This window comes from Musa acuminata, chromosome BXJ2-5 (assembly GCF_036884655.1).
Source record: "Musa acuminata AAA Group cultivar baxijiao chromosome BXJ2-5, Cavendish_Baxijiao_AAA, whole genome shotgun sequence".
NCBI classification, from domain to species: Eukaryota; Viridiplantae; Streptophyta; class Magnoliopsida; order Zingiberales; family Musaceae; genus Musa; species Musa acuminata.
In genome coordinates this window covers 36,452,955-36,478,672 of record NC_088342.1, presented here as the reverse complement: position 1 = coordinate 36,478,672, position 25,718 = coordinate 36,452,955, and the positions used below count along the sequence as shown (strand labels likewise).

Genomic DNA, 25,718 nt, shown 5'->3' with positions numbered 1-25,718 from the left:
GAATCAGTCCCTACGTATAACGATGGAAGGCCACGTGGGTCAATCTAATTGCCTCATATTTATCGATTTAATATTATCGAGAGAGGGATTCCTTTGATTTGGTCTCCTAATATGACATGTCACGCACATACATATTTAATATATATCTACATCACATGCAAATATATATATACATATCTAGTAGGTGTATAAACAATCACACATCACATGAGCAATTATACCAGATGATCATGGACCACAACCTAATGTGATTAGGCTTGAGCCAATGGGCCTAATCACTCACATCAAGATCTATGTGTGCAGCGGTGCATCTCCATACCCTGTGATCATCCATCTCGTCCTCGTCGGTTCCGTTGGCATCTCGACGCTTCTCTATGCATTACGATCGTCCGTCTCGTTGGTCCTGCTATCGCATCCATGCTTTGAATAATAAGTTACTAAAAGCGTCTGGAGGTTCTATGGGTGAGATACACAATGTTCTTTCTCTGATTAAATGGATTAAAACGATTTAGGTATGTACCAAGTTTAATGCGGATGACACTTTTGTTCCTCTTTATGTAATGGAGGTATTGGATTTGTTGTCTTTAGGCAGGGTGCAGACCCACAATGGACTCCCAAAAAGCTTTGATAATTAAGGAAGGATTGGTGCTTGAAAAAAAGAAAGGCATCGACAATCGGTTGAAAGTGATAATCTCGATTAAAATTTTAAATAAAGAAGGGTTTGCTCGGTGGCCTATCAGAAATTACATCAGCAATATCAATGTTTTACTGTATAATTTTAATATATAAAGTTATTTGATACTGTATAAATTACAGCAGCAATATGAACAAGGATGCTCGCTCTAACAGTTCATTGGGTCTGAATAATTAACTTTTTTTTAGAAAACCAATATTTAGAAAAACATTTTTTTTTCTGGAAAATGCGTCTTTTCTGAAATTTGTGGTAACCCCATCGAATACTTTATAAAAAGTAAAGGGTAAATAAAAAGGAAAATACTAATGCGGTAATTGCTAAATCCGACCTCACACTCACGGATGAGAACCGTGTGAGGGGCGGCGCGCCATGAGTCCCCTGTATAGAACCACCGCACGATTGTTCCACACGATTCCATCCTTCCGCCCGGTCCCTCACTTTCATCCCCTTCCTCTTGGGATTTCTCGGTGTGCTACTTGCCATGTCCGTCATGAGATCGGCTTCCTTTCCGCCGAGATGGCTCGCCTCGGGTCCAGGCGCTCCCATCGCGCCGTCCGTTCGGGCATGTAAGTCAATGGAGAGGAGCAAGAGCCACAAGGTCTACAAGCAGCTCGGTTCGTCTCCCTCTCCTTTCTGCTATAAGTTGAACTAGTCGAGTTCTTGGACGTCGAATTCCATTGGCATCTCTTGTGTGGTCGTCTTGCTAGTAATAGCTCAGGTTATATTCATGCTTACAGTGGTCTCGAATGGCGTGGTTTGAATTTGCGATGGAAGAATGTGTGCTATTTTGCCAATGAACAATTGTCGATACTTCATCTACTAGTAATTATAGGCAGTTGTATTACTCTGATGTGTTTAAAAAACCGAAATGAAGTGAAATCCTCTTTAACGACATATGGTAGTTATATGCATCTTAGTTTCTATAGTATTTTCAAAATAACGATTAATCCCATTTATCTTTTGTATTTAAAGTGTCAGGATCCGAATCTGATGTGCTAACTGGCCTATAACTCCCTGTGTGCTATTTTGCCAATGAACAATTGTCGATACTTCATCTACTAGTAATTATAGGCAGTTGTATTACTGTGATGTGTTTAAAGAACCAAAATGAAGTGAAATCCTCTTTAACGACATATGATAGTTATATGCATCTTAGTTTCTACACTCATCATATCCTTATAAGTCAAACTTAGTCTTTGCCCACTTCCGATGTGGGATTAATTGGGGTGTTACATAAAGTGTGTCGAAGGTGAAGCCACAACTCACTTTTTAGAGAAATTAGGGTGTCACATAAAGTGTGTCGAAGGTGAAGCCACAACTCACTTTTTAGAGAAATTATACAACTATCAGAAATTCCAACTTAAGCTGTTGCATCAGTCTATAGTGAGCCCTCTAAGCTGGTTGCAATATCTGCACTGGATCAGCAAGCGGTTACAAAACAATTCTTGATTTTGTTTTCTGAGATACTTCTCAATACTGGATTAACAGATAAGCTTTGGTTGTAGAAAGTGACATCATTCAAATGACAACAAATAATTTGTTTTCCTCTAGTGATATGCATTTATTTTATTTTTCTTACAGATTATATGGTGTTAAAGTTTTTTATTAGTCATTTAACGTGTGGTGGCATTGGTTTTGATTATGTCCTAATGTCTAAGCCATAAATAAATTCCTAAGCTTTCCTTAGTAGATCAAAACACATTGTCTCCATAATCGTAAGTGTTGATTAGCTCCAGAATAGCTAAATTGGTCCCATTATCTGTTCTATGTCTTGGTGTTTTTTCCAAAAACTTATGTGTGATTACAATTAAAAACATCTGTTTCATCAAGGACTCATCAAAATTTTAGATTCAATTAAGGGCTTAAGGCTTGCTTTGTGAGTATGGAATGTGTGTGATACTTGTTTTGAGAACAGAAGAAAACATGATATGGATTATAAGTGAATTTTTGTACTTGTCATATTGCTCTTTTATGGATCGAATTTGGTTTGCAACATGGCTTAAGTGGTATGGAGGGGGACTGCAAATCCTTTATCCCCAGTTCATATCTAGGTGTCACCTGATTAACAAAAAAATTGAATTTCTTATTCTGCTGATTTAACTTGACGAATTCTGTCCCCGGAGAAGGAGAGGCAAAAGGATATCGATACCTTATTTTTAGGTCTTTGACACATAATTGGCTGCTTGTGTCCTGTTACATGATCCAAAATGAGAACTTATGTTTTAAAAGTTTTAAAGGCAATGTGAGCAAGAATTATAGGAAAATAGCAGTATAGTTCATGGTATGAAATTTCGAATGGCACCGCTTAGTACGGGCGGTACGTACCGGTCCGACGATATACCGGTGCGTGGACCACCCGCTACCGGACGGACAGTGCTACAGTAATATACTGTAGTAGCGCTACAATGCTACAGTAAGAGGAAATCACTCGGTAAGCCCTGGTGTACCGTTCGGTATGTTGGTACCGTATCGTGCCGAGCCAATCTCGAAACACCGGTATGGTACTGTATTGCATACATTGGTATAGTCAGTTTCTAATATCTGAATATTTTATTATTGTTGTTGGTATCATTGCTGTTATTGTTGTTAGACAATTTTCCTGATTTCACATTCTTCAGGTTTTATGACCCATTATTGGCAGTAATTTTATTCCATATACTATTGAATCTGTAACTTTATTGTCTAGGTTTGTACTCACTCAAGAAAAAGATTGAAGATGCAGTTCATCGTGCAGAGATGATGGCACCAAATGCATTAGAAGTTGAAGAAGCAAGGCGGATCAAGCAGGAAGAAGTGCTTCGAGGTCATAGTCTGTGGGATGACTTGGCTAAGTCTGATCAACATTTTACTGCCTTAGCTGATGCCATCAGACTAATCAATGATCTTAAAGATTTGAGATATAAGGTGCTGTGCTTCCCAAGACCGGCATAGTGTCATTTCATTAGATAAGTTATTGATATAGGATAAGTTGCTTTGTTACCAAGTTTGATATAGAACAAAAGTATGGAAAGCTCTTGGCATAAAGAAAATGCTTTTTTATAGGATTTTATAATTGTGGAATAAAGAAAAAGAAGATATTAGTTGAGATAGAAAACAAAAGAATAATAAGCAGATTTGCTTTGACTCAAGGATTGCCTCCTAGTAATGAAGGTCTCACACATCTCTATGTTTTTTATGTGAATAATGGAATTGTACCATCCAAAAAAGGAATATAACCCCATGCCTGTAAAACATAATGGGGGAAAAGAGTTTAATCATTCTGTGTAATCTGGTTATAATCTCTTTCCTTCTTTTTATAAACTCCCCAAGCACAAAAAGGAAAGAAAATCATAAAAATAAGGAAGAATACAATTAAGAAAATTATATCAAGGAAAGTTTTTCTTTATTCTTTAGAAGAAGATAAATTTTCAGACTTGTTTTTGCATGTAGTTTTCGTTTTTATAATATATTTGATTGATAAACTTTTATCATTGTTGAATAATGAAAATTGCTTAGAGAATCAAAATATTCAATCAAAATCAGAATTAGATTTCTTTCGCATTTTTCCTCATTGGTTTCATTTTTGTTTTCACTAGGAAAATTTAGATTTATGACATTTGAAAAATACCCCCTAAACTAATAAAATTTATTCAAACAAGAAATAAATTAAAATGGTCTTGCATCATACACTTTTGTTGCGAAGGAACTTGTCTCAAGTTCAATATTTGAAACCTTGTATCAACTTTGATAATAGAATATCTCAACTGAACCAAAAGCTCTGGTACTTTAAATGATAGAGGTTGTTAAGTTAATATGATACCAAATCTGATGCAGTACAAAAGCATGAAAGATTCTTGGAAGTTGGAAAAAAGAAATATTTTTTCTAAGATAGAGAAAATAAGATTGAAATAAAAGAAAAAATTTAGGATAAGTACCATACATATATTGGTAAAAAATGTACTCAGTGGAAAAAAACATCAATTCATTTCATCCAATGTTCTTTAGTTAAAATATTTTCTCTCTTTCTATAGAGTCTCAAATGCAAGAAAAAAAATATAAAAACAAGGAAAAAAATATAATTTAAAAATTACAACAAGGCAAATAATCATTTATTCTTTCTTTCTTCAATGAATATATATTTTCATATTGTTTTGACAAATAATATTCCTTTTTGAGAATATATTTGATTGATAGGCTTCCATTCTTGTAGAATGAAACTTGTAGACGAAATCTTCAAATTTGATTTCTTCCACTTTTCTCCTTATTGACATTCTTTTTGTTCTTATTGGGCAAACTTGATAACCAATGTAGGATTTTGTAATATGTTGACATTTGACAAATTATGATATTTGCAAAATATCCGTAAATTAATAAATTTAATTCAAATTGATGAATTTGGTCCCGCATCAGTTGTCTCGTCCATATAAAAAATAGTTGCAGACATTAGCTTTGACTTCCTAGACTAATTCATTATTTAAGAAATTAAACCTTAGACAATCAAATTTTCCAATTTTATTGAGTCGTTAAAATTGGCCATGGGAACAAATTTGAACTAGACCTTTGTATGAGTTGTATGTGTTCAAAATATTGCCTTGAGCTTCATCTAGTATGTTATTATTGGTGATATCTCTCAGAGCCTTGGGTAAAAACAAGTACTTTAACTATGTGTTTCACAGAAGTTCTTTTCCTTCTCCCTTGTCTTGATATCTTAATGTATCAATTATAGTATTTTGGCTGTTTCATTAAGAGCTTTCTATTTGCTAGTTCATGGCCAGTCTGAGTGATGCTATCAGACTAAAGTACCATGACTTCCTTTATTTTCTGATACAAAATAATTGTGTTGTGGGCATAACTCTATTTCAAACTTCTAGGCTGAAGAAGCAAAGTTGATCATGGAGTTAGCCGAGATGGATGTCATTAGTCATGAGCTTTTTAAGCAGGCTTATAAAGCAACTTTAGATGTTAACAGCTTCCTTGAGCAATATGAATTATCAAAGTTTCTGAGTGGTCCATATGACAGTGAGGGAGCTTGTTTAACTATCAAAGCTGGGCCAGAAGGCATTGCTTCTGAGGTTAAAGAACCATTTTGTTTACATTTAACAACAATTTTTGTAGCTAGATTTTTCTTTTCATAAAGCTGCATTTTTGCTAACTGTGGTATCTTAATCCTTAGCAATCAAGTTCCGAACTTTAGGTTACTGTAATCTCAATAAGTAACTTGAAACACCATCTAAACTTTCTGATTAATTGTGTTTTAGCATATTTATATATTTTTAATTGTTATGAACATATTTCCTGATAAGATTTACTGAGAGGTACTGTCAGTAATATACTTTTTGCTCTAAATAGAATTTGCCTATCAAGAAAAATCAACTGGTATAAATATGTCCTATTATATACCTTAATTTTTCAATCATAATTTATAAGAAAGAGCAATTACTATGATTTTGACAATTTCATTTGAGGCAACTGCTGCAACATTGTTACCTCTATGAAGTTATCATTTCTATTGTTTTTTTATTGGCTTGTGCTAGTGGATTATTCTATGTTCTCTGTTTTTTTTGTTGTAATATATAAATACTATATCTTCCAAGTGTGTGCAAATTTTTGATAGTCACATTGAAACTTTTAGATTAAGGAAAGATGGACTAGCACATTGGCAAAATTTAAATAATTAGTTTATATTGTTAAGTGGGTATTTTTCTAGAGTTTTTGTGAAAGCCATGAGATGTAGGAGGTAGACTACAGTATGCTTTCACTTGAGAGAATTTCGGGCACAATTTTGATCAATGGCCTCATTTGTAATTTTCATCTATGATTTTACTGAAAATTTGGATGCGCCAATCAAGATCTATCATACTGTAGTATCCTGCTCGGTATGGATTGTACGCACCAGTCCAACGTACCGGTCCGATAGAGGACCGGTACGCTGACCACCTTGTATCCGGTGGTCTATGTTATATGATCTTGTATTGCTCGATATAGGACTTGTACCGGTTGAAATAGTCGAAATTCGACCATTTCAACCGATACCAATCAAGGATCATGATTCATTTTATTCAAACGGTTCATTTGACCGTTTGAACTAGTAGAAAGGGTTTTTAACCCCTTATTCTCTCTTTTTTCACTCTTTCTAACTCATCTACTCTTTCAATGACTTTCTCATTCACATATTTCTCTCATTCTCTTGTTTGCACTCTCTTAAACTTCACAAAGCTATGATTTGTGGATTGGATCAAGATTGAGAGGCTAATTAGAGAGGATTAACACCTAAATTAGATAATCAAAGGTATATATGTTTTTTCTTAATTTTTGATGATTTTTGAGATGATTAATCCTATTTTATGTTCTCAATGTGTAATATGTTGTTTGAGGCCTTTTATGTTGGTAGAATAATGTTAATTAGGGAGTAATTAAGGCCTTTAATGTTGTTATTAGTGTGTATATTGCTTTTTATCCGAAATTAAACACATATTATGTCAAATCTTTGTATTTCATGCATATTAGGGTGATTTACATGTTTGTGATGGTAGAATATGTTTAATTAGGTTTTAATTTAGATTATTTTTGTAAATTTATACTAATTTATATTTATTTCCAACTTAAAAGCCTTGATCTTACCTAAAGATTTATTATGATGACTTTTAGAAAGAAAGAGTATTTTGCATTTACATTATGATGACTTTTAGAAAGAAAGAGTATTTTGCAATTACATTGATGTATTAAAAATTATGTTTAATATAGGTAGTCACTGGTGTTTAAATTACAGGGAATATATCAAGTTTTCTGTAATCACCATGTGCCTCTTGGATTAGAAGAAAAGTTTTTATGACCGTTTATGACAAGTCATCTTTTATAAATTGGAGCAGTGAACAACTAAAAAATATAGAATAAGTTAGTGTAATCTAGATGAGAATATTAAGGTGTATATGTGAGATTCCTAGAAAAGATAGAATAAGACTATTTTAATTTGTAAACAATTAGCTCTGACATTGATAGAGAATAAAATAACAAAAATCATTTGAGATAGTATGGATATTTATTAAGATTAGTTGATTAGGAGAGGTAGAGAAGACATAAGAAAATTTGGCAACTGCTGTCTTGAGCTTTGTAGGAGTATGTATATACCCTTATGAGGTCTGATTCATTTTTAATAAGTGTCAGCAGGTTGGTTTAGGGCAATAATAAACCCAAGGAGGTCTAGGGTCAATCTAGGTGACCCTAGACCTGATATTGGAGAGATGACCCTAGACCAGTAGTTTTAGGCAGTAACTATTGCCAGGTCATCCAAATAATAAACTGATATTGGAGCGATGAGATCCTAAACCACCCCTTGTGTGGTCAGAACCGAGCAACAGGAGTTCTAATATGGTTCTAGAATAAGTTAGCCAAGCTATTTACCTGTTGGGAATTGTCTTTGAAGAATTTAAGGAACCCTTTTTTTTTATTTTTTTGACAAGGCTCTTTTGGTTATATTTTGTAGGATGACAAGATTTCTTTTTCCACAAAACTCACAAAACGTCTATAAGAGAACTTGCAATATCTAAAGGTATAGTTGAGATTGATAATCTTTTTATGCAATAGAGTAGCAGTAGATCAGTAGTGATCTCTCTTCTTCTCTTTATTGCTCTCATTTGGGAGGTCAATACTTCTTGTATCAGAGATTACCTTGATAGGAGGGTCATATTCTCTTAAGTTGTTAGGACTAGATCAACCTTAGTGATCTATGGCAAATGTGTCAGTGTTTGTGCACCCAAGCTCATGTCTCTATCAAGGAGCCAATACTGTAAAACATATCTAACTTCATAAAGGAGATGTATATCAATCTAGGGCTCACTTTGACAGACTTGGAGGGCAAATGGAGACATTTGTGGACCAATCCTAACAACATGTAATGATCTTCATCAGATTCATTTGGTGTGAGATCTGCTTCCTTCAGACCTTTAAAACAAATTATTGGATGCAATCATATAATATATTTGCAACAACAACCTTTTTGTATAAGCCCCGGACGTGTGAACCCAAACAACCAACATATTTGACATTGACTACAATATGTTCTTGCCTTGAAGGCAATTGGGGTTGCAATAGGACCCAGAGCATTGCAATGTGCAAATTGGTGATGCGGTAGATAAGTGGCTAGTAGTCCCAGTTTAAACTTTGTAAGGTCTATCTAGAATTGAAGATCCAGCACACCCTTGACTTCCATGCTATTGGAGCTCGATTAAGCTGCTAAAATGGTAATTTTGACTTCAAAGTGTTGTCAACCAAGGGAATCTAAAATAAACTTCTGCAAAACAAACTTTTACTCTACACGAAGTCTGAACATTTAATTTCTTATAGATTATGTTTATATTATAGTGTTCCATGTGATGAAAGTTCTTTTAATTTTTTTATATTTCTATACTATAATGGTCATGTAAATCAACAACCAGGTTAAGAAAATTCATCCTAATATTAACATCATTTTTGGGGGTGCATCATTTTTATGGACTGATTAGACCCTAAACTGGATATTAACATCCTAATATTGATTTTAATTGTCATGGTTAATTTTAAATATATTTTCAATTGGTTTCCTACTTAAAATAAGAATAAATTGGATATCAAAATCCTAAGATTGATTTTAATTGTCAAGGCTAGTTTTAAAAACATTTTCAATAAATTTCCTACTTAGAATAGAAGATATAAACCTTTTATTTAATTATTTTTGGACTAATATTAGTCTTTATTTTTTCTAATTATTTTACTGAGATTTGGATTCCATTATTGAATTTATTTGGTGTCTAATCGTTGTGATATGGATATTAGATAGTTTGAGTTAACCAAGTTGTTTAGATATTTGAAATAATTTATTGAGAAACTTTAGTTTCCTCCTATTGAACTACTTATAGGGTGATTCCTTTAACTCCTTTATATATGACGGTTTGTACGACCTAAAGATTTTATTTGAGACTGATTATCTTTTGATGAAATAAATTAGTGGTAGATTAGTAGTAACTTCTCATCTTTCTTTTTTTCTTTCTTCGGAAGCAATTCTCCTTAGATTAAAGAATACCCTGATAATAAGGTCATATCATATCAAATTAATGGTTTAGATAAGTTCATCGAAGGGAGAGAATAGCTAATTTATATTCATGTCCTCATCAAGAGACTTTTGGTTCAGACCATGTTGAATGGGCACAGTGGAAGTTAGCTTTGGTTACATATTAATAACTTTGGATGGGACAGTATGGGTGAGCTCTTTGGCAACGATTGTTCCTTAGTGGCATGGAGAAATGCCAATATCTTGCTAGCATGGCAGTATGGACCAAAAGTTCGTCTTGTTGGTAACTTCAGCATGGATTGACATGGCACATGCTAGTACCTTTATAGCATAATACATACCAACCTATTCTGGCACGTATCGGTTGGTACTACAATCCTTGCTTCAGGAGTTAGAAAGCCTTGAGGTGGTAGTGGAAGTGGTAATGGGGATTAGAGGAAAATAGAGAGAATAAGGGATAAAAGTGTTACTTTGCAACAAGAGCCTGAAAAATCAGAGCGAAATCAATTCAACTTGGTAGTACTCACCATATTTTATGGTTTTTGAATGGATTCCCTTGGTATTTTTTGTAGAAACCATCTATTGAATTAGCACTGGATGGTTCTTGCTCTAATCACAACTATGATGGATGATCATGGAATTAGCTGAGTGGTTTAGGTAGGTTTGATGACACTCAACTTTGGGAGAAGTCTATTCATCCGATGTGGATTTTACTTGACTTACGCTAGCACAATTCTTTTGTGGTGCAGTTGACTTGGTTTTCCCTGTTTGCATGGTCCATTGCTACTGGTCCTTGTTGGTGTTTAGCAAGAGAAATATTCAAGCTCTGGTCTTTAAGGATGGAAAGTGTGTCATTAAAAACTAAATTCCACTAACCAATCACTTGTGATGTGATTAATATTCTGGCTAGTTTAATCATAACCAATAGTGATCAAGGTTCAGAATTTGGTTAAATGTATGTCAACCCAGGGTCATGCCAAAGAAGCCCCATCTTTGTTTTTGATTTCCCAATTTAACATGGACACATCAATTCTGATTACTTTCTAGGATACGTTCACTGATAAGAAATTCTTTGTTTTGAAATCAAATCATCTTATTTTGGCATCTGTAACCAAAAGTAATTTATGTTGGAAAAATGCATGTAGTTATTGATAGTTTGTAGAGCTTCATACTATTGCTATGAATTCAAGTCATTGTTTAATGTAATATTGTTTGTTCCTTGGTTCAGAGTTAAGAGTTGCTACATTCATTAGTTTTGTGGCATGCTCTTCATATGTATAAATGCTTAACTGCATGTCTAGGTTTGGGCAGAGAAGCTTCTACAAATGTATACCAGATGGGCTAAAAAGCATGGATGGACAGGTAAGATCATTGAACGGTATTCATCAAAGGGAGCTGGAACCAGAATAGTAACTGTTGAGTTTGAATCAGTATATATGTATGGCTACCTTACTGGAGAGAGAGGTATACATAGAAAGATCTGCAATTCTGTGGATGGATCTGCTGTTCCTAGGGTAATCTTCGCTGTTCCTTAATATACGTCATGTTAGTAGGCCTTTAAAAATTCTAAATTTCTTGAACATTGAAATGAAGATGTCTTGCTTCAGAAATAAGGTAAACGGGACACAACTGGTAGCTCAGATCAAGTTTCCTTGGACTATGTATTATGAAATATATAAGACATACATGAGAAGTTCCAAGTGGCCAACTGGGAGGATAGGTTATGACATATCATGCAATGGAATAACCAAATACTAACCAATTTTGCAGTATAAATTAGGTTCCTGATAAGGCGTTTTGGCTTTTTTTTGTTCATGACTTGAGTAAAACAATTTCACTGCAGATCATCACTTGTTTTATGCATGTCAAGGTTTATTAGAATAAGTCCCCTAAACATGTTAATCCATTAAAATATAAGTTTCTTTAGTAGACGACTTAAAACTATTGGGAACGCTTTTTTAGAAAGGAAAACTGAGATTCACAAGTTCCCTAAAGTTTTTGATGTTACATTTACTTGCTTGTTTTTAATGTGGTAAGCAAGGATTAACATCTCGGTCACACCCTTGTACCCTTTTGAAGATTTGGTCTTGTGTTGAATGGTACAAGCTGGTCTAATCAATTCATCCTCAAAAATATACTTTTAAGATCCATCACAAACTATATATGAAGGAAACATGCATACAAACCCTATAAAAGTACTAAAGTGGACATGTTATACATGCATTATAAAGTAAACATATTTATTTATCAAATTTGTTGTCATACTTTTTTAATGTAGGACGAGTAGCAATTGGTTTCTTTTGATGATAGGGAGCTAAAAAGAAAGAAAAAAGATAATAATTTAAAGATAATAGAAAAAAAATTGGATAACTACCTGACTTACTTTACCTTAAGGAGGGAACTCCCATGATGAAGACTTCGTACCTCCATACATCTTGCACATGGATGATGGAATCATTCCATTAAAGAAGTAACTTGTGGCCTCATACTACTCACAAGGTGGGAAAAGAATTTAAGTCATTGATCCATTTATATTTGATGCATTACAATGTTCTAGCCTCTTATTTTAGGCTCATGTATAAGAACAAAAGGGAAAATATATAAATAAGAAAATTACAATCGTATCAAATCGAATATATGATATCCTCTATCCTACTAAGAAGATAATATTTTTGACTGATTTGAAAAATAATCTTCCTCTCTTGATAACATTTTTGATTGAGAAGCTTCTATCTTTGTAGAGATGAATCTTTAATCAAGATTTGTAATCTTCAATAAAAATAAAAATAATTTCTATTTGCATTCTTTTCTCCTTGCTGAGCAGATGTTGACATATGATAACTTGTTACATATACGAAATATCCTTAAACTAATCAAATTTATTTAAATAAAATATAGACTAAATTGGTTTCATGTCATATGCTGTCGCTACATAAGAACTCGCCTTGAGTTCATATTCTTGAGATATGGATCGGCCTTAATGATAGAACATTTTTATTATCTTTAAATTGTCTCCTAGGAAGAAGACCTCGCTCCTCTGCACATCTTGCATATGAACGATGGAATCATTCCATCGGAGAAGAAACTTGTGGCCTTGCACCATTCATACACAAGGTGGGAACATAACTCAATTCATTGATATATTTCTAATAAATGCATTACAATATTCATGCCCCTTTTTATAGACTCAAGTACAAGAATATAATAGAAAATGCAAAAATAAGGAAGATTACAATCTAATCAAATCAAATATGTGATATTCTCTTTCCTTCGAAGAAGGTAATATTTCTAACTTGATTTGAAAAATAGTCTTCCTCTGTTGATAATATTCTTGATTGATGAACTTTCATGTTTGTAGAGATGAATCTTCAATCAAGATTTACAATCTTCAATAAAAAACAAATATGATTTCCTCCATTTTTTCTGCATTTGTATCCTTTTTGTCCTCGTTGAGCAGATGTTAACATATGAAAATTTATTACATATATGAAAAACTAATCAAATTTGTTTAAATAAAGCATTAGACTAAATTGGTTCCATGTCACTTTTTGTTGGTAGTAGGCCACCAAAAGGATGAGTGATTTTGTGGGAGGTAGTTCCATGTCTTCAATGCATCTCGATTGTGGAATAAGATTACAACTTTGAAGAATATATAATATTTTTTCCATGACATTGGATATCAATATACCATATACCACGATGAAGGGAAGTTATAGTTGGGCCTCATTATTATTAATTATAGCTAGGATAGTGAGTTGTTGGGGCAATTATAGCTAGGATAGCTAGGTTATATCAAATACTATTGCTTTCATTATTGATAAGTTGAACTGCAACTATAACCACGACACTAGGGTTATGAGCCATATGAAGCAAGGATTGTTGTACTGCCCGAAACGGTAGGAAACAAGTGGCACATATCAGTCCGAACGTGGACCGATGCGTGAACCATTCTCGTTTCAGGCCATTTGATCCAAATCATCAAATAAGTGTCATATCACCTCGATTAGGGTTTTCTACCCATTGCACAGGGCGTTGCTGTCGCTAGTGCTGTTGTTGTCGTCGGGGAATGTTGCCCGCCCATTCACTACTGTCACCATTGGACATCTCTGTTAGGACCCTTTTTATAAGCTTTTGAATAATGTTTATTGAGTCTGGTTAGTCTAGTTGTTTATTGAGTTGATTTGGTTCAGTTAGAGTCAAGTAGAGGTTTATTTAATATTTATTTATTATTAGAGTTCAAGTCTTGATGGACTTTGGGTGGAACTCTATAAATAGGGATGTAACTACTTCTTTTCAGTAATCTATGAAAAATACTATTATGTCTTTGGACAAACCCTAGGAGGCCGATCCCCTCGAAGTGATCAAGGAGGGTCGATCCCCTCGAAGCGATCAAGGAGGGCCGATCCCCTCGAAGCGATCAAGGAGGCTGATCCCCTCGAAGCGATCATTATCATCCCCATTTCTCCCTTTTCTTCCACGATAAGACTTTAGGGTCTTATCATTTGGTATCAGAGCCTACGATAGGACTTTAGGGTCTTATCATTTGGTATCAGAACCTACGATAGGACTTTAGGGTCTTATCATTTGGTATCAGAGCTACGATAAGACTTTAGGATCCTTCCGGCCAACTCCTTCGGTGGTGCCACGAAAACAAGTACGCTGCCTTGCCTCAACCCCAGTGCAGCCACATCAACGCAGTTGCCTTCCAACCCCGGCGCTCTCACCCCACGCAGTGATAGAAACAGGGCAGCTACTCTTCCTCCAACACAGCGATCGCAGCACTGCCCTTGGCGTCCACCTCCTCGGTAACTTCGCATCTACAGTGTTGATGCTCTTGTCCGACACCAAAAACAGGAGTTGAGATTACAGATTTGCAGTCTTACGCAATGGCCACCGATAACTCAGTGAAAGCACAAATGGAAGCATTGGAAATTAGAATTGAGAACCGGTTACAAGAAGTACTTAATGATTTCAAAAAGGACTTACTGGGGAGCCTTAGTAAATTTCAACAAGGTGGGAGCTCAAGTACTATGTTGCACAGATCTGAAAATACAGGAAAAGGGCCCCAAGATTATGACACAAATTACTCACACATGAAGATGTAATTTCCGAGATGGAAAGATGGAGATCCGACCAATTGGATCTCTAAGGCAGAAAAGTTTTTTCATCTTTACATAACCCCAGAAGAATCTAAGGTAGAAGTGGCCTCAATCCAACTCGAGGGAGATGCACTCCAGTGGTACGATTGGTATGAAACTTTCCACGGAGTTCCTTCGTGGGAGCAGTTCAAAAGAGGGCTTCTTGTTCGCTTTGGCCTATCTGAATATGAGAATGTTGATTGCCAGCTCGCCAAAATTCGTCAGACTTCTACAGTGTTAGAATATCAGAGTAGGTTTGAAAGATTATCAAATCAAGCTAGAGATTGGTCAGACCGACAACTTCTGGATACATTTATTGAAGGGCTTATTCCAGAGATCCAGTGTGAAGTTAAGGCTCGTCAACCCCGTACTATGATAGCTGCGATCTCATTTGCAAATCTACATGAGAAAAAAATTAGCAAGGAAAGATCAGTAAGGGGTTTGTACTATGATGAAAAATGGAGTATGGAGCACTAATGTAAACAAGGGCAACATCTGATGATTGAGTCAATTAGAGAGGAACCGAAAGCAGAAGAGTTGGACTCCGATTATGAAGGTATGGAAACTGATGAAGATATTGAAGCCATCACACATACAGTGCATGCATTGGCTGGCTATGCTAACCCACAAACTATAAAAATCGGAGGAACTTTGAAGCATCAACCTGTCACTATTTTGATTGATACAGATAGCACTAATAATTTTATGGACAGGAAAGTTGCAGCCCAATTAGCCCACCACATTGAAGGCTGTGATATATTCGAAGCTGATGGACGGATCTTAACTTATGATAGCAAAGGCCAGGAATTTCTTACAACGATTACTACACTGAAAGATCGACCTATTGTTTACACTGTCAAAAAGTGGAGATCATACTTACTTGATCAACGGGTTGTGATGCGTTGCAGATAGTCTATGGCTAGTGCTGAAAGAGAAGCTCCCCGAGATTGATGCTGCTCAGCCTTGAGGACAAGACTGATTTGAAGAGGGAGGAACTGTTAGGACCCTTTTTATAAGCTTTTGAATAATGTTTATTGAGTCTGGTTAGTCTAGTTGTTTATTGAGTTGATTTGGTTCAGTTAGAGTCAAGTAGAGGTTTATTTAATATTTATTTATTATTAGAGTTCAAGTCTTGATGGACTTTGGGTGGAACTCTATAAATAGGGATGTAACTACTTCTTTTCAGTAATCTATGAAAAATACTATTATGTCTTTGGACAAACCCTAGGAGGCCGATCCCCTCGAAGTGATCAAGGAGGGTCGATCCCCTCGAAGCGATCAAGGAGGGCCGATCCCCTCGAAGCGATCAAGGAGGGCCGATCCCCTCGAAGCGATCATTATCATCCCCATTTCTCCCTTTTCTTCCACGATAAGACTTTAGGGTCTTATCAATCTCCTACCCGTTCATTGCTGTTGTGGGACATCACTTGCCCATTCGTTGCCACCATGAGACTCTCTCGCACACGCCCTTCTGTTCTCCTCTTCTTCCTTCTTTATCTTCCTCCATAGCCCCTTTCCTTCTTCCTCCTCCATCACTTTGTTTTGTTCCTTCTTCTTCTTCCTTGCTTTCCGTTCTCCTCCACCATTTCATCTTCTTCCTTCTTCTTCCTCCTCTATTGCTTCCCCTTCTTCCTTCTTCCTTCTTCCTCCTCCACTATCGGCCCCGTTTTCCTTCTCCCTCTTCCTTCCTCTATTCCTCCACCACCCCTTCCTCTTCTCCTTTTTCTTCCTCTCCGAAACACCAGTACATACCGGTGTACCATGTGTTAGTACATTGGTACTAATTGGTACGTATCAGTTTGACAGATTACTGGAACGGGTCTGGTACCCAAAATGGTGATCCTTGATATGAAGTATTAGTTTATGCAAAGATGGCCATCTCAATGATGTTGTTGTCTATGAAATCTATGCTATTTGGATGGTAACCATGAGGAATTCTTATCGAACTCGATATCATATAAGTTGTCTCTTATCTCCTCAATGGCATGAATGAAATGATGTTCCTTGCTTTGATAGACTGATTGCTTGTATCTCGACCATGTTTCAATCTTGTGCCTTGCTCTTTATATCAAGGTTCTGAATATCGTACCGTATCATACCGGTGTACTGAGTTTTACTTGATATGGTACGGTATGGGGTATCGAGCGGTACACCTAAAAACTGAATAAAATCCTCTGAAAATACTTGAAAAATAGAAAAGAAAGTTAGGATAGGGTTTCTAAGTTAGAAATAAATATACATTTAGTATAGTTTTAGTAAAACTAATCTAAATTAAGTAAGAATAGTGCCACATCTTTTTCGGGCTTTAAAGAATTGCCTTGTGCAAGATTTACAATTTCGGTCCGCTTCGGATCGTCGTTTGTTAATATTAAATTATCTACAGAAAAATTATTTGAATTGTTAGATTATTTTATATACAACTTAAACTTTAAGATTCAAATGAATTAAGAAATTACATGTGTAAATATACTTGATTCTATCACTAAAACGAACGATGGGCTTCTACGAGCGGTGGATCGAGGTCCTCGATGCTATGTATCTGTATATCAATATGATATGTTTGTCAGACCTAATCCTGAAATTGATCTCACGATATAGTGTATTGAAACACCGTATGCCATTGGTGCATTAATGTGGTGATGGTCGTAGGTTAATCGTCGTGAATCACGTGTCCGAGGCGGCTCCTCAAGCATGTATTGGTGAATATTCGAACTTTTATTTTCGCTACGAATCTACTACTCTCCGTATCATACTGTTGCTCGGAGAAATATGACCAACTATTACCGTACTATTATTGACCACAAGATTCTCCATAATACGATGATTGTGAATACGATAAGCTTCGTTCTGTGTCTACGTTGTGTAGGCTCTGTCGCATCTGCTCAAAATCATCCACTAGCTTCTCCTTTTCCTTTCCCTTCCATGTATAAATTTGACCAGTACCTTATCGAGTTTCATGATCTGAATCTTAGGTGGCATGTGTAAAATACTGCTCCTCAGTTCATGCACCACCCTTAAATTGTGTAGACGGGACCAACGACTCCCCAAATTAGCCTCTTAAATTTGAATCAACCACATATCGTTGTTTTGTTGAGTTTAGGAGAGTAAAAATATGAGAAAAAAAGAGTTTGAGAGAGTTTAAGAGAGAGAGAAAGTAAAATGGATCGAAATAGGGGGAAGGAAAGAGTTTAAAAACTCTTGAGAAGGCTTCCAATGGTCAAATTGATCGTTGGAGCACTATTACAACTGGTAACAGTCGCCTGGTATAGCTCGTATCGTCCGATACGGTGCTATGTCATTGATACTGCTCGGTAGTAGGCGGTCCGTGTACCGTTCTGCTAGCGGATCGGTACGTACTGTCCGTATTGGATGGTACAATACGAAATTAAAATCCTTAATTTAATACCTCATCTAGAAGTGGATCTTTTTTTGTCTAGTGTTAGGCAGTGAACCTTAAATGTGTATGTTTGCTTTTCTAAGCATCTCTGTGACAACTGATTGTGAATTTTGGTTTGTATTGACAGGAAGGTAGACAAAATATGTCAGCAATTACGCTTGACGTTGCCATTGATAAGATTTATATTGTAATTTTTTTGAAGTGTAATAAGATCCTCAATATTATAATTACTACTCAATTGCAAAATTGTAGTTAAACAACAAGTTCTTTTTTTATGTATCTAATCTGAAGTAAGCATGAATTATATTTGTGATTTTGTTACCTAGATTCATGTTGTATTGGAATCAAATGAGTGTTCTTACTGATTATCCCATAAATTTCTCGAAATAGACATCCTTAAAGCAACATACGTGATTAAGTAATTGTTCATTTCATTACTTAATGTGTTGGGTTGTGTAAGGATAATCAGGTATAATAATTTCATTATTTCTTACTAGTTGCATTGATTGCACTTGAGATGTTTGATTCTGATCTACTGATGAACTGTGAAAAGCCACCAAGAGGTTATCTGTGGCAAGGTTTGTATCAAACTAGTGTGTAGGATTCAGGTAGTACCTACATCAAGTTGCAAAATGATCAATCAGTATTAAAATGTATTAGACTATCTCAGTATAATACACATTACAAAGTTAATAAATAATGAAATAAGAATTCTTTTTACCTGTCATAGGAAGGTGGTTGGAAATCCGGGTGTCCTATCTCAAATAATGTTATAAAGATTCTAAGATCTCCTAGGGTTAGTGAGTGCCCTCCAAGTCTTTTTATGAAGGAAAAGATGTGCTTCTCAATGGTCTTCCCATCCATCAGCTATCCACCAGCCTGCTTGGAATTTATGCTATTATCAACACCATCTAAATTAAATGGCAGTTCTCAACCTCATCCACTAAAGTTTACATTACGTCTTGAATATACCATGCATCATGAATCTAACTGGTGGAAAAAGTGATTCTTTGTTCCTATAAGTGAAAAATGATCATGTTGCTCATCTTGGAAGGCCTGGATTAGTTGTCATATATAAGGTCACATCATATAAGGCCCACTGCTTGTTAAATAACTTGACTTAGCATAAGATTTCTTCAACCTCCTCATCAAGATACTACCTAACAATCTTAATGGACTAGAAGGTTGCATCTTGGGATCATGTTCTAGAATGATAACATGGACCTTAAGTTGTATGTGCAGGGATGAGATTGAAATTGAACCACTTTATTATTTACTTTGTTATATCTCTGTTCTTCTCTTTTGTATAGCATATTTGATTTTTTTGTCTAATTTTCACTTTGGAAGGGAGTGTTAGGAATCAAGATCAACCATGTCAATAGCTGACCTCTTAATGAAAGTGCTAAAAGAACCCCATAAGCCCCCAGGTCGAGGTGGTTGTATACTTCAACCACTTCTTCCTAGCTCATGAGTGTCACGTGATTGCTTCATATTTACACTCCTATCCAAACCTTGTGCATCACTCCTATTGGACCTCCTTAGTGTAGAGGACTGATTGACTTGGGATGGTTCAACAACACCAATATTGTTACTACCACTACCATGTTATTCGTGTTGGGATGAACTACTAAACTTATTTTAGTGTCTTATGGACTGATGCATGTGGTGGCACTCTAGTGATGCACAAATAACTGTAGTAAGCTCATGGTCCTCACCAACATTATCCCCTTGACTCCCATTTAGGCATCCAATTCTACCTTAGAAGCCTGTCTAATTTCTTTGTTTACCTTCATTCACTTGGTCATGTTGGAAAATCCATGTTGGTTCAGTTAGGTTAATCCTCAATCATGACCAATGTAGTCATAGTGAATGTACTGCTAATGATGATGGTGGTCTAAGTGACAAGCATGCTACTATGCTGAAAAAATACTTTGTTGGTTAAGAGTCATTAATACAACTACAAAATTTAAATTTAGGATTCAAAACATGGTATAAATGTAGCTACTTCTATGGAAATTAAGCTAATATGCACGTAAATCTAGCCTAAATCTTCATAAAGCTACATCAAACCCACATGGATTTTATTCCTCCATCATGACCAATGTAGTCATAGTGAATGCTGCTAATGATGATGGTGGTCTAAGTGACAAGCCTGCTACCATGCTGAAATAATACTTTGTTTCTTGCGAATCATTAGTACAACCACAAAATTTAAATTTAGGATTCAAAACATGGTATAAATATGGTTACTTATACAGAAATTTAGCGCAGATGCACATAAATCTAGCCTAAATCTACATAGAGCTACATCAAACCCACATGGATCTTACGGATCCCTATAAAGCCAACTTAAATCTACATAGCTTTAGCCAATATCTATGAGGATTTAGGTTGAATTTGAACAAATCTTGGTTGGATTTGAATGGTTCTCAGGTAGTTCCTAACGGTCTTAGTAGGATTTGAGTAGACCTGGGCTAGCTTCATAATAATCTTCATAAAGAAATAACAAATCCAGACTAGAAAGTGATGTAGGACAAGAACTTCAATACAAATATAATATAGGGCTTGAACGGGCAAGAAAATATTTTTGTTTATAGGATTTCATAGTTGTGCAATAGAGTATAGAAGTTATTAGATGAGGTAAAAGCAAAAAAGAGGAAAAAAAACTTCTAAACTCACTTTGGTTCAAGGATTAACTCCTAGTAATGAGGGCCTCGCATCTCTGTGCATATCAACATGTGGACAATGGAATTGTACCACAGGGAAAGAAGAATGTGGTCTCACACCACTCACATATAATGTGGAGAACACTCTTATTCATTCAACCATCTCCATGCAGAATTGTATTGCAAGGAAAGAAGAGTGTGGCCTCACACCACTCACATGTAATGTGGGGAATACTTATTCAATTAACCATGTTGTGGTGTTTCCAGAATACAATCCGTTCCTCTTCTTATAGACTCCCAAGTATAAGAAAAAGAAATTACCAAAATAAGAAAAATATAATTAAGAAATTATGACTCTAAATCAAGGCTTGTCAATCATTTATTCTTTAGGGAAGATAGATTTTAGATATAGTTTTGCAAATAATCTTCTTTATTTGATAGAATATTTGTTTGATAAACTTTCTTCTTTGTAAAATTTTCAATTATGATATACTTCCTTTTGGAAATGAAATCACTAATGAAATCCAAGATTTATCTTCTCCACGTTTCCTTGGGATCTCCAATCAGTCTATGATTTGTCTTTTTTTCTATTTTATTTGGCTTCCATTTTTTGTCCTTTTGGGTAGTCTTGGTAACTAATGTAAGATTATAGAAGATACTGTCATATGGCAATGATATTACCTGGTGGTATCAATTTAATTTTGATCACAGAGAGCATGCATGATATAGGTGGATCATCCACCATGGATGAGCCTTTGTGCCACGACAAGTTCTCTCCATTTAATTTCAGCATCATGGCTTTATATTTCTGAAACATTCTTTCTCCACTTAGGTTTATGGTTACATGTCAGATCCTCCCAAGATCTGGCAAAGGTTGGAGCCTTTATCACTGGGCACCCTTTTTTCTTGCTCATGTTTTCAGTCAGAAAGCAATATCAGAAGAATGCATAAGAAGAATAACAGAACAAAAGCTCTATAGTTGTTTTTCTAGTTAAGCAAAGTGCTTTTCTCATTTTTTTCATTGGTCGTGTAAGTCATGTGGTTCACAGTATTGGCTGATCCCATTGATGCAACCATATCATCGAAGACTTGGCCAATTTCTCAGCCTTCAATTTGAAATTGCTCAAAACTGGCTTGAATTGATCAAACTTAATTATGAAACAGGGCTAAACCTTTTGAGAGCTGAGTCAAACACTTGTCCTCATTATGATGTCATGATCATGGAAGCCTTTTAAAACCTTAATTAATTGCCACTAAATAAATTTAAGTAAAGTAGGAAAAAAAATACCACATGATGTCATAAATTCTGGAAAAAGACTAATTGCTCATTGGAAATGCTAGTAAGGTATTGTGTTTTTTCCTCAGTGAAGCAATTTAGTGATTTTGTGATAATCTTCTAGCAGTTTGCATAAACATACTGATGTTGCATGTTCCAACTTTAGGTTTATTTTATTTTGATATGGAAAATTTGATGACACAAAAAATATTGCAGTTATACTCAGCTAGTGTGGATGTGATCCCTCTTTTCCTTGGAGGTTCTATTAATATGCCAATTGATGACAATGATCTTGAGATCTCTTTCTTCTCTGCTCATAAACAATTTCCATTTGAGAATGGAACAGAGCATGCAGTTAGCATTCATCATATTCCAAGTGGTGTAACTGCCCAAAGTTCAGGTACCTCGTCTTCATTGTAAGATCTTATATTTTCTTTTTGCTCTATTGTGCTACATATTCTTTCATATTGTAAACTTCCAACTCGTTATCAGGAGGCTCAACTAAAGTTAACGATGCTCATTGGAAAAATAGAATTTCCCTTCTCTCAAGTGAAAAAACTGTCTGATAGGCAGACTATGGGGTTGACCACACACAATATTCTTTCAGGATTACTGATATAGCTGGGAATAAATTCTGGTTGCTTCTGGAAGCATTAAATTCCTTTGAACTCTACACTAGATATTGTCTTCTAGTGATTAACCTTCTTTGTTGACATTATGAAAGTTTTTATTACATATGTTAGATCTCTTCTTCATGTATTAGTTGAATTGGAAAAGAACTTATACATCTGAACATCTTTCAAGTTTTACTGTGGATTCTAATATAGTGAACTTACTGAGCATCGCTGAAAAAAATAATTTTTGCATAAGCAACATTTAGCTCTTCATGTATTTGTTGAATTTGAAAATATATATTTCAAGTTCTACTATGGATTCTAATATGGTGAACTTTACTGATAATGGATGGAAAATAGAAGTTTTGCACAAGCTACACATGGTTACTTTTTCTGGAACCATAAATGAAATTGTTAACTGTTATTTGGTTCATGTTCAAGGAAATGCAGAATAAGATGAGTAGCATTCAACCCAAAAAGTCTGACATGCATAGGAAATTAATATTCAGTATTGTGTCATGGAAGTCATTAAAAAAATATCTTTATTTATAGGCCATGTCAAATTGCTACTAAGACATAAATTGGATGTAGCTTCACATATCATAGGAGAATATCAATCAGTAATAGTGAACAAGATCCTGGAAATGTCAGTAAGTCCATACCAGTTTCACGATAGCAAAATAATTGCACTGAAACCTGTGGAACTGTTTACTGGGAATGGGTAGCAGTACTAGAAACTCTGGAGTTTATGTGATGGTTTTTTCACTTGCAACTAACTCTTCTTGGACATTGACTTTGTAGAGGAACTAAATATAGAGAAATATATCGCAGTTGAGTCCTGAATGGCATTGCTGCAGATTTCTGCTGACATCAATCAGTAATAAATAAAAAAAAAGTTCTACATGTAGTGACAAAGCATATGCCATTAATGAGAATGACATAAAAATTCTAGTCTGGATGTTGCATCAGCACTCTCAGCAAGGATATCAGATGTACACTTCGTGTCCATGTAGACATGTGAGCACATATGGAATGAATGGTGTATGCACCTCCCAATACATACTGTCTCAACAAGGATATCAGATGTACACTTTGTGTACATGTAGACATGTGAGCATATACGGAATGAATGGTGTATGCACCTCCCAATACGTACTGTCTCAGCAAGGATATCAGATGTACACTTTGTGTACATGCGGATCACCCTTAACCGGGTGCTCCACTTCCAAAACTGTCCTCTTTTATCCCTCTTTCTGAATCCTGCATCCCCTCACACTCTCATTTCTTCTACTCACCAAAATTTCCCAAAGTTCTTCCAAATCCTACTCAGACATTGTCCAAATTTAAGCAATATTTGAAGGGGGACCCTTTTTCTCAAGGAAAAGGTTTAGAATTGAAGATCTTACCATATTGGACCTATACCTATCTAGCCATGGATCGGCACGGGTTCAGTAGAATCTTGCAGGTAGAAAGTGTCAGAAGAAAAAATGTCAACATTTTATCTTGTCTAGTCGTATCAGTGATATTGTTCTAGGGAACTTGTTTATAGAAGTACATGCTAAAAAATTATTTCATGTTTAATAAGTGGTGTAGATGTAACAGAACATCTTGTTAAAATTTGATAACAGCAGTTATTAACAGTCACAAACTCCAAATATTTATCCAGAAGAAGCATATTCCTAATTTCATGTTAGCTTTTATGCTGTGTAATGTTTCAGAAAGCCTAATTGAGCTTGCTTAAACTCTATGCAGGTGAAAGGAGCTCTTTTGCCAATATGGTTAAGGCTCTAAACCGTTTGAAAGGAAAACTTCTTGTTCTAGAGAATGAACAAAGCACCTCTGACGTAAACAAAGTTGAGAGGGGAGCTGTTCAGAATAAGTTGAATGATGAAACCAGGAGATACATATTTCATCCCCAAAAAATGGTTCAGGATGTGAAAACTGGAATCCAACTACCAGATTTGAACTCCATATTGAATGGTAACATTGAACCACTTATCAGAACTCATATTAGTCTCAAGCGGGGAAGAGAAATGGTGGCAACTGACATGCTTTAGTATCGAATTTAATGCCCTGTTTGGTTGGAGAATTAAATAATGGATTAAGAACTTGTTCTGTAATAACTTCTGAATCTATCTTACTCTACAGCTTTTTCCAACTTGTCAAAGGGATATATCCAGGTAAATATAGTAACCAACAGAATAGTCTTTTCTATTTTAGCTATTCTGGTGGTGGCAAAAAGGTAAACATTCTTTATTTTTGATATATTCTGGACTGTAGCAAGAATAAACAAGTAATTACCTTGTACAGAATAACTTCTCATCTTGATATGTGTTTTTGAACCAAATGGGCCCTAAATTGTAGTAACTACGTTCCTTCTCCTCAGGTTGATAATATTTCATTTAAATGCTAAACCTCGCTTTGTTTTGATTTTTGGACAAATGCATGTCTGGCTTGATAATGTTTCACTTGTTCATCGGAGGTTTTAGTGATCCCTTACAAAGTTTCTTTTGGATCTGATTGTCTAAAGATGGCAGATTAATGTTCTTGACAAAGACGATAGCACCACCACATGTGAAGATGACTCAGCATTTAGTCTCTTAGTACTGGCTCAAACATATCAAAGCATATATATTTGTCTCTACAGTACTGGCTGGAACATATCGAAGTGTAAATCACATTTGAGAGAGCAGTTTATGTAACATAAATGGCTTTGGGACACTTGGATTGATTAGGAAGCATGACAATGAACCAAGTCATATGAAATTGCGATTTTTACCATCACCAAAGATTGGGTGTTTGTCGCTGATTGCAGATATTCAGTTGCCACTTATTATTTGGCCCACAACAAAGTTGAGGGCGTGCGCTAGTGCAAGTAATTTGCACTTGTGTTTGTAACTTGTGTAGA

The 25,718-nt window shown here is 35.4% G+C and overlaps 1 protein-coding gene across 3 annotated transcripts; it reads left to right on the top strand.

Moving 5' to 3' along the window:
* Positions 1-1,030: 1,030 nt before the first annotated feature.
* LOC135612657 (peptide chain release factor PrfB3, chloroplastic-like) lies at positions 1,031-25,024 on the top strand. 3 transcript variants are annotated; one of them, XM_065109215.1, is made up of 7 exons: positions 1,031-1,308; positions 3,381-3,598; positions 5,545-5,745; positions 11,021-11,081; positions 11,151-11,233; positions 22,413-22,596; positions 24,563-25,024. In XM_065109215.1, exons 1-7 carry the CDS (start codon positions 1,176-1,178, stop codon positions 24,865-24,867), a joined length of 1,185 nt encoding a protein of 394 aa, XP_064965287.1. In that variant the 5' UTR covers positions 1,031-1,175; the 3' UTR covers positions 24,868-25,024. The 3 variants fall into 3 exon arrangements, with proteins under 3 accessions (XP_064965287.1, XP_064965288.1, XP_064965286.1); XM_065109214.1 differs by having other exon boundaries at positions 1,033-1,308; positions 11,021-11,233; XM_065109216.1 differs by lacking the exons at positions 11,021-11,081; positions 11,151-11,233 and having other exon boundaries at positions 1,032-1,308.
* Positions 25,025-25,718: the final 694 nt, after the last annotated feature.